Consider the following 13,287-nt stretch of genomic DNA (forward strand, 5'->3'; position numbering starts at 1 on the left):
CCAGATTGGAACTGAGATGGTGGATAAGCGGAAGAACGTGAGAGCGAGCGCCATATCGGTTCATACTTCAGACGGTCATCCAAATTTATACAATGCCGTACCATGGATGTAAGCAGCCTGCCGGTCTGTTCGGATTGGTCGGACACCCGGCCTAGAACCTTCCTACTGTATCCGCCAAATACCCATCGAGCTTCGAGTCGTCTCAGGACCAAGACGCAGAACCAAGACGCCCAGACATGCGGACATGTGGCTGGTTGACACTGTGGGGCGGATCGTGCCAGTGCCGGTGGCTGCGGGCGGTAGAATGGCCCAAGCGTGATCGCTTGGCAACGGCTGGCTGGTGCCAATTGGGAGCTCCGACATGCGCCCCGATGCGGCCGATTGCCCCACGAGTCGGTTCCGGGTCCGGAAGGTAGTGCCCCAGGTCCGGAAGGCGCACGGCAAAGGCGGCGCCGCAGATAAGCGGGACAATTAGTCGCGACAACGACTCGGACTTTGGTTCGGTTAGCGTGGGAGATGTTAATTAATTTGTAACGTAAGATTCGGGTAATTTACTACTCGAATTCTGCAAGGAATGTAGCACAAAATTGTAATAGCCTGAATTATGTGCCAACTTCAACTGAAACGAAACGATGAGAGTGGTGTTTGCTTCCAATACGTCTTGTGGCTACATATCCGGATAGGCAAATATGCAGATATGCAACCTTGAGAGCATAGTGCATTTAGTAAGACGATATGTCTCATAAAACGATATCAAGCTTTGAGTTGGGTAGGTGTGAGGAATGCGAAGTTCAACAAATGTTGTACATTAGATTACAGATGCTGTCACCGTAGCTTATTAACGATGTGAGCTTTCCAACTCCCCCGGGCCCCAAGGCCCTGTCGCTCACCCTAAACATTTCCACCGTCGCCTACACCTCCGCGCTTCTGTCTCAGTGAAGCGAGCTCCTTTCATACTGTATCCTCGTACAATGGGCCACACGCAGGCAGTCGAGAGCCCCTTTCTGGCCACCTTGATCAAGGGCCATAGAATCCGACCCGAGCACACCAAGTCACTGCCGACTTTTTACCGCAATCTGGAGGAGGCTCTTGACGTCAAGCGCGCCTCTGACAGCTTTTACTCCACACTTCCGACCACAGATAGCGGCCTGGATGGCAGCTCAGTCGACTTCAGCTCCGGGGATGTCCTGTCCATGGCCGGGAACTCACAGCACCGCGCCGAGTTCCTTGCCGAGCTCGACTCGCATCCCGACTTCGCCCTGGGTACCACCAGCTCGAGGCTCCTGGACGGCAACTACCCCTACATAGAGCAAGCCGAGTCGCACATCGCAGCCTTCCACGGTGCCGAGACGGGCTTGCTCGTGGGCTCCGGGTTCGAGGCCAACCTGGCCATCTGGACAACCATCCCAAAGCAAGGGGACGTCATTGTGTATGACACGTTGGTCCATGCGAGCACGAATGACGGCATAAGACAGTCGATGGCCACGGACAGGGTCGCATTCCCGCATAGCGATGTCGACGCCTTCCGAGACACGCTGCGGGACATCCTGGCCACGCGGCCGCTGGTGCGCCAGGGGAAGCGGTCTGTCATCGTTGCCGTCGAGGCGGTATACAGCATGGAAGGTGATGTATGTCCGCTGCAGGAACTCGTCGAAGCTGCGCAGGATGTCTTCCAGGACCATGAGGGCGGCATACAGTTCGTCGTGGACGAGGCGCACAGCGTTGGCTTGATAGGCCCCGAAGGGCGGGGGCTCGTCTGCGAGCTCGGGCTGGAGAAAGAGGTTGCCGTGATTATGCATAGCTTTGGCAAGGCCATCGGGGCCGCCGGGGGTAGGTGCTCACTTGGAAAAATCATCATTGGGATGATGGGACGCTCGCATGCTAACAAACAGTTGCCCTTAGCAATCATTCTCGGCAACAAAATCATCCGAGATACAGTTATAAATTTCAGAAGGGCAATCATGTTCTCTACAGCGCCCACGTTCCCTTTTGTCGCCGCTATAATGTCTGGGTATAAGGTGCTCAGCACAAAAGAAAAGGTACGGCATCTTTCCTTGGTATTTCACTCTTTTAGGAAGAGTAATTTATCGTGATTCATCGCCACTTGCAGGACCGGCAACACGTCCAGGACATGGCCAGGCTGTTCTTTGAGCTTTTGACCTCGCATCCCCTCTGGCCCGCAGCCAAGTCCAAGGGTATCCTACGCGTCCCTCTGGCTGATGGATGGGAAGAGCGGGTGATCAACACCCATATAATCGCCATCTCCACCAGGCCCAGGACTTTCTGGTGGATGTACTATCACCTCCTCTCGGCTTCATTCCGCACCTTCCCGGCGACATACCCGGCCGTACCACCGGGAGAGGATCGCTTGCGCGTCATCATCCACGCTCACAACACGGAAGAGCAAATCACGGGATTTGTCGATGCACTTTACGCATGGGTGCAAGAAATGATGGACATAGAGGCTGGAACTGCGGCAGCACCCGTGACCAAGGCGGCAAAGGAGGTGTACGATTGGATGAGACGGGAGCAGGTGAAGGGGTTTGGAATAGTGTGACCCGGCAGACAGTAGGTACTGGCTGTGGAGGTTACGTAGGAAACCGAGAGCCCGAAACCGTTTATATTGGTAACTCAAGTAATATTTCCCATTCATAGTGTTGGTAAAGTGATATTTCGGTAGACAGTTGCTTCTACATAAATGTATATTTTGTCTTCAGCCTACGAATTGGTTCAATACTAGTAGTATTGAACAGTCTACTCACGCTAAGTGAATATCGACGGTTCCGGATAAAGTGCGCCGAGAAAAGGGGTACAATACTCGGATTCTCGGTGCCCCTTGGCCACAGCAATGTGCGGACTTGAGGGGGCCGAATCCTTTTGGACGTAACCTGGTAAGCAGAATGGCAGAATCGGTCCAATGCCCTCTTGGCCTCCTTCTGTAATCTGTCGTTCTTTACTTAGCGTCCGAATAACAGTGATAAGATGTGGTGGTATTATGTGGGAATGGAGTGGCTTGAGGTTCAAGATTCCGGTGCCCAGTCCGAACCACGATATATACAGGAGAATGGAATCCATGCAGTAGCTCCTGCCATTCCTCAAGTCGTAAACTCTCCTTATCCCCTTTTGCACTCACCTTCGACATCGCCGCGACTGGCACGAGGCAACTAAGGTACTTGTACATGTACAAGCAACTTACCTCGCCTAATGGAGCCCATTGCCATCATTGGCCTGGCCTTCAGGCTGCCTGATGGCGTTGGAGATGTCTCGAGCTTTTGGGATATGCTTGAGCATGGGAGGAACGTGATGAAGAAATGGCCCGAGAACCGAGCAAACATTGAAACATTCTATAAGCCCCTAGGTTCGGGCGTCAAGAACACGGCAAGCTTACCTTAGCCAAAACGCTTTCCAGCCGAACCTAAATACGTTGGTCGCTGACAAAGAACGCAGCTGTATTCAAGGGGGGGTTGCTTCATGAATGAGGATCCTGCTGCATTCGATGCCCCCTTCTTCTCCATCACGGCCAAGGGTAGGTAGAAGGAGAGGCAACTGGAATTCTGTCCTTTGTTTTACCAAGTGCTCACACCTAGAGACAGAGGCGGCTTCGATGGACCCGCAGCAACGATGGCTTCTCGAGACTTCTTACAGAGCTTTGGAAAATGGTATGTCATGATCGGACCTTGAACCTGCCTCAACCTCGAACCTACCTGCTGCTTACGCTAAGGACCTGATATAGCTGGTATTCCCTTGGAAAAAGCAGCAGGCACCAGTACAGCCGTCTATGCTGCTTCTAGCACCGAAGACTACCTTATGATGATTGCCAAAGACCCAGACCATGCGCCGCAAATGGTGTCCACCTCGACCAGCCCGAGTATTCAGGCGAACCGCCTCAGTTGGTACTTCGACCTGAGAGGGCCCAGCATCCATGTCAACACTGCTTGTTCGTCCAGTATGGTTGCCATGGATCTCGCATGCCAGAGCCTGAGGAGCGGGCAGAGTTCCATGGTATGGACTCACTATGGAGTATGCGGAGCCGTGGGCAATGTACAGGAATGCTAACCCCTAGTTTCCCCAGGCCTTGGTGACGGCCGTCAACAGTATGCTGAGCCCGGAATGGTCCATCTACATGTCCAACATGAATTTCCTGTCGCCGGACAGTCGGTGCTACAGCTTTGATCACCGCGCCAACGGCTATGCAAGAGGAGAAGGCGTCATTGTCCTCGTGCTCAAGAGGCTTTCCGATGCCATCAGGGACCGAGACACGATTCGTGCCGTGATTCGAGGGACGGGCTCCAACCAGGACGGCCGTACCCCTGCCCTTCCTCAACCCAGCCAGTCCGCCCAAGAGGCACTCATTCGGCAGGTGTACAAGAGCTGCAGCTTGGGCTTCGAGACCACGCGCTACGTGGAAACCCATGGTAATTCCTTTTTCTCCATGATCAAAATCTCGCATCGCCGCATCTGACATCCCCTGACCAGGAACCGGAACGCAAATTGGAGACGTGACAGAAGCAACCGCACTAGGCCGGGTTTTCAGGGGCAGCAGGTCCGCCAACGAGCCACTCTACATGCAAGTTGAAGTCCATATGATTTGCCCTTTAACAGTTGCTGACCTGACCGTACCCGGCAGTGGCTCAGTGAAGGGAAACATCGGTCATCTAGAAGGATGTAGCGGTCTGGCCGGCATCCTCAAAAGCATCATGATACTCGAGACAGGAATCATCCCTCCAAACGCCTCGTTCGAGAAGCTGAACCCCAAGATCAAAGCCAAGTTGTACCACATGGAGGTTCAATTCCCTACTACTGGCGCTCATAAGGTATGGTTCGATCAGCCTGGGCTAACGGGCTGTAGGTGCCTACTTCTTGCATCCCTTGGCCAACCCAGGGCCTGCGACGGATCTCGGTCAATTCCTTTGGCTTTGGCGGAGCCAACAGTCACATCATCCTCGATGATGCCCTCCATGCCATTGAGGCTCTTGGGCTCGTAGTCAATCATCGCACCCTCGCCTCCGCCGGCCTTCTTACCCGTGCGCCTGAGAAACTAGCCAACAGGACCGGGACCAACGGTGCGGACCGCCTGAACGGGGTGAACCATCACGCAGACCCCGAAACCAGGGCAACGAGCAAAGAAGTGGCCCCGGGATACCGGTTACTGACATGGTCAGCTCGAGACGAAGCGGCGCTGAAACGAATGTTGCATCTGTATGACGGGTTTATCAAAGCCCAAATGCATTGTGATGCTACCTTTCTCGGTGATCTTGCCTACACGCTTGCCGCCCGCCGGAGTCTCATGACTTGGAGGTCCTTCTCCGTTGTGGACGTCGAGGCGGCGCCAGAGACCTTGAACATCTCTGCTATGAAATGCGAGCGCGCGGCACGCGAGAATGGAGTGGCCTTCATCTTCACCGGCCAGGGCGCGCAGTACGCCAACATGGGAATGGAGTTGCTCCGCTACCCGATCTTCCACGCCACACTCGCCGAGGCTGACGCCATCTTTCAAGAATTGGGAGCTGAATGGTCGCTATTCGGTAAGTATAGCATTTTGCCAGTCGTTCAATAGGTACTACCTCATGGCCGCAGAACAGCATTCATTAACCTGAGGTATGCTAGATGAACTCAGAGACCAAGCGCGGATCAACAACCCAGAGTTCAGTCAGCCTCTATGCACCGCGCTCCAGATCGCCCTGGTGGAACTGCTGGGAAGTTTCAATATCTTCCCAGATGTCGTAGTCGGACATTCATCGGGAGAGATCGCGGCAGCGTACAGCGCTGGAGCCCTCTCCCTCTACTCTGCCTGCACGGTTGCCTATCACAGAGGCCGTCTGGCTGGGCGGGTAGCGGCGGCATCTGCGCAGCAGCCAGGGGCCATGATGTCTGTGAATCTTAGCGAGTCCGAAGCAGAGTCCTGCTTGGCAAAGGCGTCGCCGCCGGGACGCGTTTCTGTTGCGTGCATCAACAGCCCGACCAACGTCACGCTGTCCGGCGATGAGGTTGCCATTGACCAGCTGCAAGCAGGCTTCGAAAGAGATGGCGTCTTTGCAAGGAAGCTCCGAACCGGCGTAGCCTACCACTCGCCCGCCATGCACCCCGTCGCGGGGGAGTACCTGTCCAGCCTGGGTCGTCTCAAGCCGCGAGAGCTGCCAGGCGGCAACATGAATCCTCTCATGGTGTCCATAGTCACAAGTCAGAAGGTCGCAACAATCAACCTGCTGAACCCCCAATACTGGGCTGACAACCTGGAATCACCCGTACGGTTTGCTGACGCACTGCAATACGTTGTCCACACGGCGCCCAAGGTAGACGGCCTCAAACCCATCACTGACTACCTCGAGATCGGACCCCACGGAGCGTTGCAGCGGCCCGTACGCGATTGCCTGACACACGCTGGCAACAGCACGGCCCGATACGCGTCAGTACTGTCGAGGCAGGACTCCCCGCTGAAAACCATTCTGCAGCTGGTTGGTCAGCTGTTCACCTGTGGACATGGAGTTTCCATCACGGCGGCGAACCAGCAGGACGGCCCTTCTCCGGCCGCCAAGCTTGTGGTAGACGGTCCTGAGTACCCATTTGACAGGACGCAGACATACTGGTATGAACCTAGGTCTAGTCGTGACTGGCGGCTCCGTGAAGGGTCTTCGGGGAGCCTTTTGGGCTTGCGTACCAGCGACTGGAACCCACTGCAACCACGTTGGCGGAAAATGCTCACTGTCGAGGAGGTTCCTTGGGTGGCTGATCACGTTGTGGGCAATACCATCGTTTTCCCAGCGGTGGGCTCACTTATAATGGCTATGGAAGCTGTCAGGCAAACTGCCAGCAGCAGCCAACAAGCCATCCGGGGCTACCTCGTGAAGGAGGCCACCTTCACGAGCCCCATTGTCGTCACCCCAGGACAGACGACAGAGGTCATGACGCATCTCCGTCCAGTACAACAGATGTATGAGAGATCTTCCACCCGGTTCGAAATTGAGATCTTCTCGTATGGGGAGAGCTACTGGAGAGCCTGCTGCAAATGCATCATTCATGTCGAGTTTGAACAAGAGTCCCGAGGCCAAGTACTAGGCGGCGGACAAGAGCTCCAGATTCTCAGCGATTCGCTGGCTCGCAAATACGCCGATACAAGAAGCAAGGCCGATGTGAAGATCACCCGTTCCGATTTCTATCGTTGGCTCCAGGAGAACAGCTTTCGTTACGGACCGACCTTTTCTCTCATCACCGACGAGGTTTGCTGGGATGGGAACGATCTCGCCGTTGCCCACGTCAGCGTTGGACCTCCAGTTGAGGGGTTTGAGGAGGGCCTTGTCCATCCCGGCGTCCTCGACTCATTTTTGCAGGTCTGCCCTATCGTGCCATCGCGAGGAATGACGACAAATGTCCCGACTTCGATCCCGCACAAGATAAAGAACGCCTGGATAGCCGCGACCGGGTGGAAGAATCCGTGTACAAACCGCGTCAAAGTCTTGGCAGAGGCGAAGCTCAAGCACGCTGGCGCTGGTCTTGACTGCGAGATAGCCGTCTTGTCGGAGACAGGCGTACTTCTTTGCCACATCAAACGGCTAGAGATGTCGCCGGTCATGGAGCGTGAAATTGGTATCGAGAAGAGCGGAAGGAGGAGTTTACTGCACCATATCGACTGGAAGCCCCACCTGTCATTGTGTACCCTACAACAGCCCAATCGCTTGCGTACTGCCACGGGAAAATCAGGGGAGCACGAAGATGCAGCCGTCCACGACAGGGTCGAGCTGGAGAAAACCCTTTGGTCTGTAGCGCAGCAGAACATTGACAGCCTTCGGGGTACCGATTGGGAGAAAATGCCAGCCCATATGAAAAAGTATCTCTCTTGGTTAGAACGCCAGCTTCATGAAAAACCAAGCAAAGACGCCCCTGAAGCCAGCGATCTTACCACCAGGTTGCAAGATCTTGGCATGAGGCGACCATCGTGGAGGATGTTCACAGAGGTAGCACAGAACCTTGTCGCCATAGTCCACGGAGAACCACACGAGCTCGAGTTATCCATCTCATCAACTTTATTCCAGGATTGTCTCGATGACATGGTGTCTGCAGTCTGCAACCCGGATCTCGAGGCGTATCTCGGACTGTTGGCTCACCGGAAGCCTACCCAGAGAATCCTCGAGGTTGGCGCTCGCAGAGGCGTCCTCACAAGCTTCGTGCTTTCGGTCTTTCGGAGCATTGAAGCTCGTACGGGAGGGATAGCGTTCTCCGAGTATGTCTATTCGGATACGTCGACAATCTCGGTCGACGACGCCAGGCAGCGATTTGCTGAGTACCAAGACCGCGTGGACTTCATGTGTCTTGACGTCAACCAAGACCTCGTGGCGCAAGGGTTGCAGCCTTCCAGCTATGATGTGATCTTCGCAGCAGGTAGCGTACGAGGAGAGAAGGACATCGGTGCCATTCTTCAAAATCTTCGACGCGTGCTGATCCCGGGTGGCCAGCTCGTCCTCCACGACATCACCGCCCCCGACTGCTTCGAAATAGGCTTCGGCTTCGGCGTCACTGCGGACTGGTGGCGTGGCCGAGAAGACGACCTCGACTGGGATCGAGCGACGATGACGGCCTCTCAATGGGATGCAGTCCTGAAGAATAATGGCTTCTCAGGGACCAACCTAGTCATCAGGGACTACCAGAACGATGCTGCGCATCGCTCAAGCCTCATTGTGTCGAGCGAAGCGGCTCACCCAGGCCCTCTACATGCAGGTACCAGGGTTCTGATTGTGGTGGCGGATGGCGACGACTTCCAAAAGTCGCTTGCGGAGAGCGTCCTTCGGAGCCTGAACACAGACTGGATCTCCCGAATGCACACGCTCAATGAGATGGCAGATGAGAAACTCGACTCAGGCGACTATGTCATCTGTCTCGCGGACGTCTACCGGCCGTTCCTCCAGCCCATGAGCCAGACAACGCTGAACACGGTTCGAAACTGGGTGCGGCAGTCGACGAACCTGTTCTGGGTTACTGCATACGATGCCGAGAGCACCGCGCTTGCGTCGTCGGCGGCCTACGCGGGCATTAAGGACGGGCTCCTCCGCACATTACGCTCTGAGTATTCTCTTAACCGCATCGTCTCTCTCACTGTCGGTGATAGCACCCGTGACGTCGTCGCCTGCTCGAAATACGTATCGACTGTCTTCGAGTCAGCCTTTGGAGGGATCAGCGCTGATGTCGAATATGCTGTCCGTGACGGCCTGGTCTTGACTGGGCGACTGGTGGAGGATATCGACATCAACCAAGACCTCATTTCGTCTCTAGTCCCGCAAGCCATCACTGAACCTTGGCTGCCAGGGCCGCCGCTCACACTGGCAATCCAAACTCGTGGGCAGCTCGAGACTCTGCAGTTTCGAGAGGACGTCGCCTATTATGACGAGCTAGGCCCAACAGACATCGAGGTGGAAGCCAAGGTTTGGGGCGTCGGCTTCCGTGACGTATTTCTTGCCCTAGGCCGCCTGGACGAAGATGATTTTGGGGCCGACTGCGCAGGCATAGTCACAAGAGTGGGAGCCGACGTCCAGTCAGTCAAGGTCGGGGACCGTGTCTGCATGCAGACAACGGACTGCATGAAAACCTACCCCAGGGCGCACGAATGGCTCACGGCCAAGATCCCAGACTCCGTCTCGTTCGAAGACGCTTGCGCCGTCGTCATACCCGGCATGACCGCGCTGCAGTCGCTAGTCGAGGTCGCGCGCCTGCAAAAAGGCGAGAAAGTATTGATCCATTCCGCATCGGGAGGTACCGGCCAGGTGGCCGTCCAGGTCGCGCGAATGGTTGGGGCTGAGGTCTTTACAACGGTGGGATACGACCACAAGAAGCAGCTCCTCATGGACCTGTACGGGGTGCCTGCCGATCACATCTTTTACAGCAGAGACACCAGCTTTGCTCAAGGGGTTATAAGGATGACGAACGGTTATGGCGTTGACGTGGTTCTAAACTCGTTAGCAGGCGAATCGTTACGTGCTTCGTGGGATTGCATTGCTCCTTACGGAAGGATGATCGAGATCGGCAAGGCCGATATAGACGCCAACGCATCGCTGCCCATGGCTCGCTTCGCAAAGAATGCCCTGTACGCAGGCGTGGATCTCCTACACATAGTAAAGGACATGAACAAGAAGGAGCTGGGGCACAAGCTTCTGCAGAAGACGATGGATCTGGCCAGGGATGGAAGGATCCGGGCGCCGAGACCACTACATGCCTACAACGTGGACTCGGTGGAGGAGGCTTTTCGTTATCTCGCGAGTGGCAAGAATACAGGTCGGATCGTGATCCGAATCGATTCGGCAACGACTGTCCAGGTATGATGATTCGATGAGAGAGCCCTCGATGAAAAAGCACAGGGCTGGTAGATTGGCTACTGACACGAACACCAGAAACAGGTGATAAAGCGGAGAACTTGGAAGTTTGACGAGAACGCTACGTACCTCGTGGCAGGGGGTCTCGGTGGCATCGGCCGTTCCATCCTCAGATGGATGGTCGCGAGAGGGGCGAAATACTTGCTTGTCCCATCGAGGTCAGGGGCTGCCTCCCCCGCCGCGTCCGAGGTTGTGCGTGAGCTTCCTGGTCGGGGCGTCGTCGTATCAACTCCGAAATGTGACGTATCTTCGAAAGAATCCCTCTCACACATGCTCCAAGAGTCTACCGCGACTCTTCCCCCGATCCGAGGGTGCATCGTTGCGACCATGGTCCTGAACGTGAGTTGGCCCATCTTCGGTCTGAATCGCGTCCCTAACCATTAGTGTTTCTTCTAGGATTGCACGTTCGAGAACATGACCCTGGCACAATGGGAGCAGACCTCGCGTTCCAAGGTCGAAGCGTCGTGGAACCTCCACACCATGCTTCCCAATCTAGATTTCTTCATCCTACTTTCCTCCGTCTCCGGCGTGGTCGGAAACCCGGGCCAGAGCAACTACGCAGCAGGCTGCACCTTTCAGGACGCCCTAGCGCGGCATCGCAGCAGTGGCGGCCAGAAAGCCATATCCATCGACCTCGGCGTCATGCGCAGCATCGGCGTCGTCGCCGAAACGGAGCGGCTCCAGCGGCACCTCCTCCAGAACTCTCGAGGATTCGTCCCAATCGAGGAAGCCGAGTTCCTGTCCCTGCTCGACATCTGCTGCGACCCCTCGTACCACCCAGGATCCCACCAGTGTCAGATGGTAATGGGCCTCGAGACGCCAGCCAGCCTCCTCCTCGCGCGATCACTCGACGAGCCACTGCCCGAAATCCTGCAACGGCCGCTCTTTGCCCGCTTCAGCCAGCTCCCTGGCAGCCGGGCCGGCGGCAGCAGCAGCAACAACAGCAGCAGTGACGACGCCGCGAGGCTCTTCCGGCAGGCCGGATCGGCGACTGAGCGGGCCCGTGTGGTCGTCGATGCGCTTTCGAAGCGGCTGGCGCGGACGCTGTCGATCAAGCTCGAGGACGTCGACACGCACCAGGCGCTGCACGCGTACGGCGTCGACTCGCTCGTCGCCGTCGAGCTGCGTAGCTGGCTGGGCAAGGAGTTCGCGGCCGACGTGCCCGTGTTTGAGATTGTCAGCGGCAAGACGATTGAGGCGGTTGGGGAGCTGGTGGCGAATAGCAGTCGGATTGAGATGAGAGGGTAGATTTCCGAGGAGTAGACGCTGAGGTCAATGCCAGAGTGCCTAGCTAGTCCTAGGTTAAAAACACTAAAGGATCATCATGACTTCATATTGCAGCTCCTAGCGCGTCTTGACTGATGTCGTTTCTGGTGTCACTGATCTCAACAATGCCATCGTCTTGAGTATAGAGGAGCTGAGGAGTGTTAGATGGAACCATGCCCGAGGTGACGATATAGAAAGTGTTGTTCGGGTCATTGGGGCGGATCCGGAGGCGACCCAAGTATAATTTTCGCCTATAAGGCTTGAACGCAAATCGCAGCACCACGCGTCCTGCTTCCAATCTTAACCATGGTATTCCCAGCTAAGCCAAACGCCGTCGCTATGCAGCAAAATACTTGCCATGGACACTCAATCACCGCCCTACTCGAACTGCGGCAGCACCTTGACTCCCCCGAGAGCCGACATCAATAGGACCCCGGTGCCTGCCCGTGACCACCTGCCTCATCTGCGCCACGGGCTTGGCGTTCTTGGATTTCCTGCCGGCGCCGACGGCGATGTACTCCTGGAACCACTTCTCCTCGTCTGCCGTAAGCGGCAAGCTGACAAGCTCCTTGCCCCGGGCGCCCACCGCGTCGGGATGCTCCAGCACGGACGCCACGAGCTTCTCAAACAGCAGCTGCCGCGCGTGATCCGGGTATTTGCGCGAGAAATAGAGCGCCTCGGTGGCGCTCGTGCGGGCCAGGGCGCCAAACAGCAGCTCGAGCGCCTCCGAGGTCTGCAGCACGGGCTGCGTGGTGTGGTAGTAAGCCAGCGGAAGGCTGTAGTCATCGTCCTTGGCGTGGCGGACGAGCACCGTGATGATGTCGTCGGCGAACTCGGAAGGGAGGGACGGGTGGGCGAGGTGCTCCAGAGCAAACTGTGGAGGATTGGTTAGCGATACGTAGATCCTTTGTTGACAATGGGCAAGCGATGCACACCTTGAATTCCTTGCGGTCCATATGCCACAGACCCCTCATAAGAATCTGGTAGTTTTGCGGCAAGCCCGACTCCTCAGCCAGCGCCTCGGCGAGCTGTGACCGCGCACCGCGGAGCTCATCGTAGTCGAGGAGAAAGTAGTAGAAGACGGATAGCTTGGCGTGCGCTGACACCTTAGTCTCGCATATTTGCTGGTGCAGAGCGCGCAAGCCACTGTCGCCTCTCGGAGGGTATGGTTTGCCTTCGCCGAGCCCCAAAGCCTTCAGCACACGGTCGATAAACAAGACGCCATCAAACGACTTGCGGAACGTTTCGATAACTCGTACACCGTTCTGGTCGTACGGTTTGGGCCCGTCTGTCGGGAAAGCGGCGCTGAACTGGGAAAAGTCCAGCATGGCGGTGGCCTGGAATGGTGTGTCTTCAGGTGCAGACTGGGGGAGCGAAGAGGGCTGGGAAACTTTTTGGTAGGGTAACTTGTCGGTAGTACGAAGTAGCGCTGCTGTTTGTCGCAGCTCACACAGCTCGGAAGGAGTGAAGCTCACTCCAATTGATTCAGGTCGAATGTACGGATACCTCTTTATGCATAGTTCCTTGACTTGCCTCTATCGGGGTTCAAGCCACGTTGGCGTGAGCCACTATCAGGGTTGGCAGGGTTGAAGCAGAGGAGAAGAAGCAATGCGGTGTTGGGTGGCTTGGCACAGCCGTGGCTGATTGTTTACAATCAATCAAT

At 56.1% G+C, this 13,287-nt stretch overlaps 2 protein-coding genes across 2 annotated transcripts; one reads left to right on the forward strand and one right to left on the reverse strand.

Annotated features, from left to right (window-relative positions):
* Window positions 1-784: 784 nt before the first annotated feature.
* N656DRAFT_845918 (uncharacterized protein) lies at window positions 785-11,606 on the forward strand (the record flags this gene model as incomplete). The annotated part of the gene is made up of 13 exons (XM_064819216.1): window positions 785-1,830; window positions 1,903-2,039; window positions 2,111-2,533; window positions 3,448-3,526; window positions 3,594-3,659; window positions 3,734-4,002; window positions 4,073-4,415; window positions 4,477-4,543; window positions 4,628-4,814; window positions 4,850-5,525; window positions 5,608-10,301; window positions 10,377-10,697; window positions 10,755-11,606. Exons 1-13 carry the CDS (start codon window positions 972-974, stop codon window positions 11,604-11,606), a joined length of 8,973 nt encoding a protein of 2,990 aa, XP_064669166.1. The 5' UTR covers window positions 785-971.
* Window positions 11,607-11,994: 388 nt separating this feature from the next.
* N656DRAFT_711433 (uncharacterized protein) lies at window positions 11,995-12,952 on the reverse strand (the record flags this gene model as incomplete). The annotated part of the gene is made up of 2 exons (XM_064811746.1): window positions 11,995-12,498; window positions 12,560-12,952. 2 exons carry the CDS (start codon window positions 12,950-12,952, stop codon window positions 11,995-11,997), a joined length of 897 nt encoding a protein of 298 aa, XP_064669167.1.
* Between the last annotated feature and the right edge of the window lie 335 nt (window positions 12,953-13,287).

The sequence above is a fragment of the Canariomyces notabilis genome (assembly GCF_033297395.1).
Source record: "Canariomyces notabilis strain CBS 508.74 unplaced genomic scaffold N656scaffold_14, whole genome shotgun sequence".
Classification (NCBI taxonomy): Eukaryota; Fungi; Ascomycota; class Sordariomycetes; order Sordariales; family Chaetomiaceae; genus Canariomyces; species Canariomyces notabilis.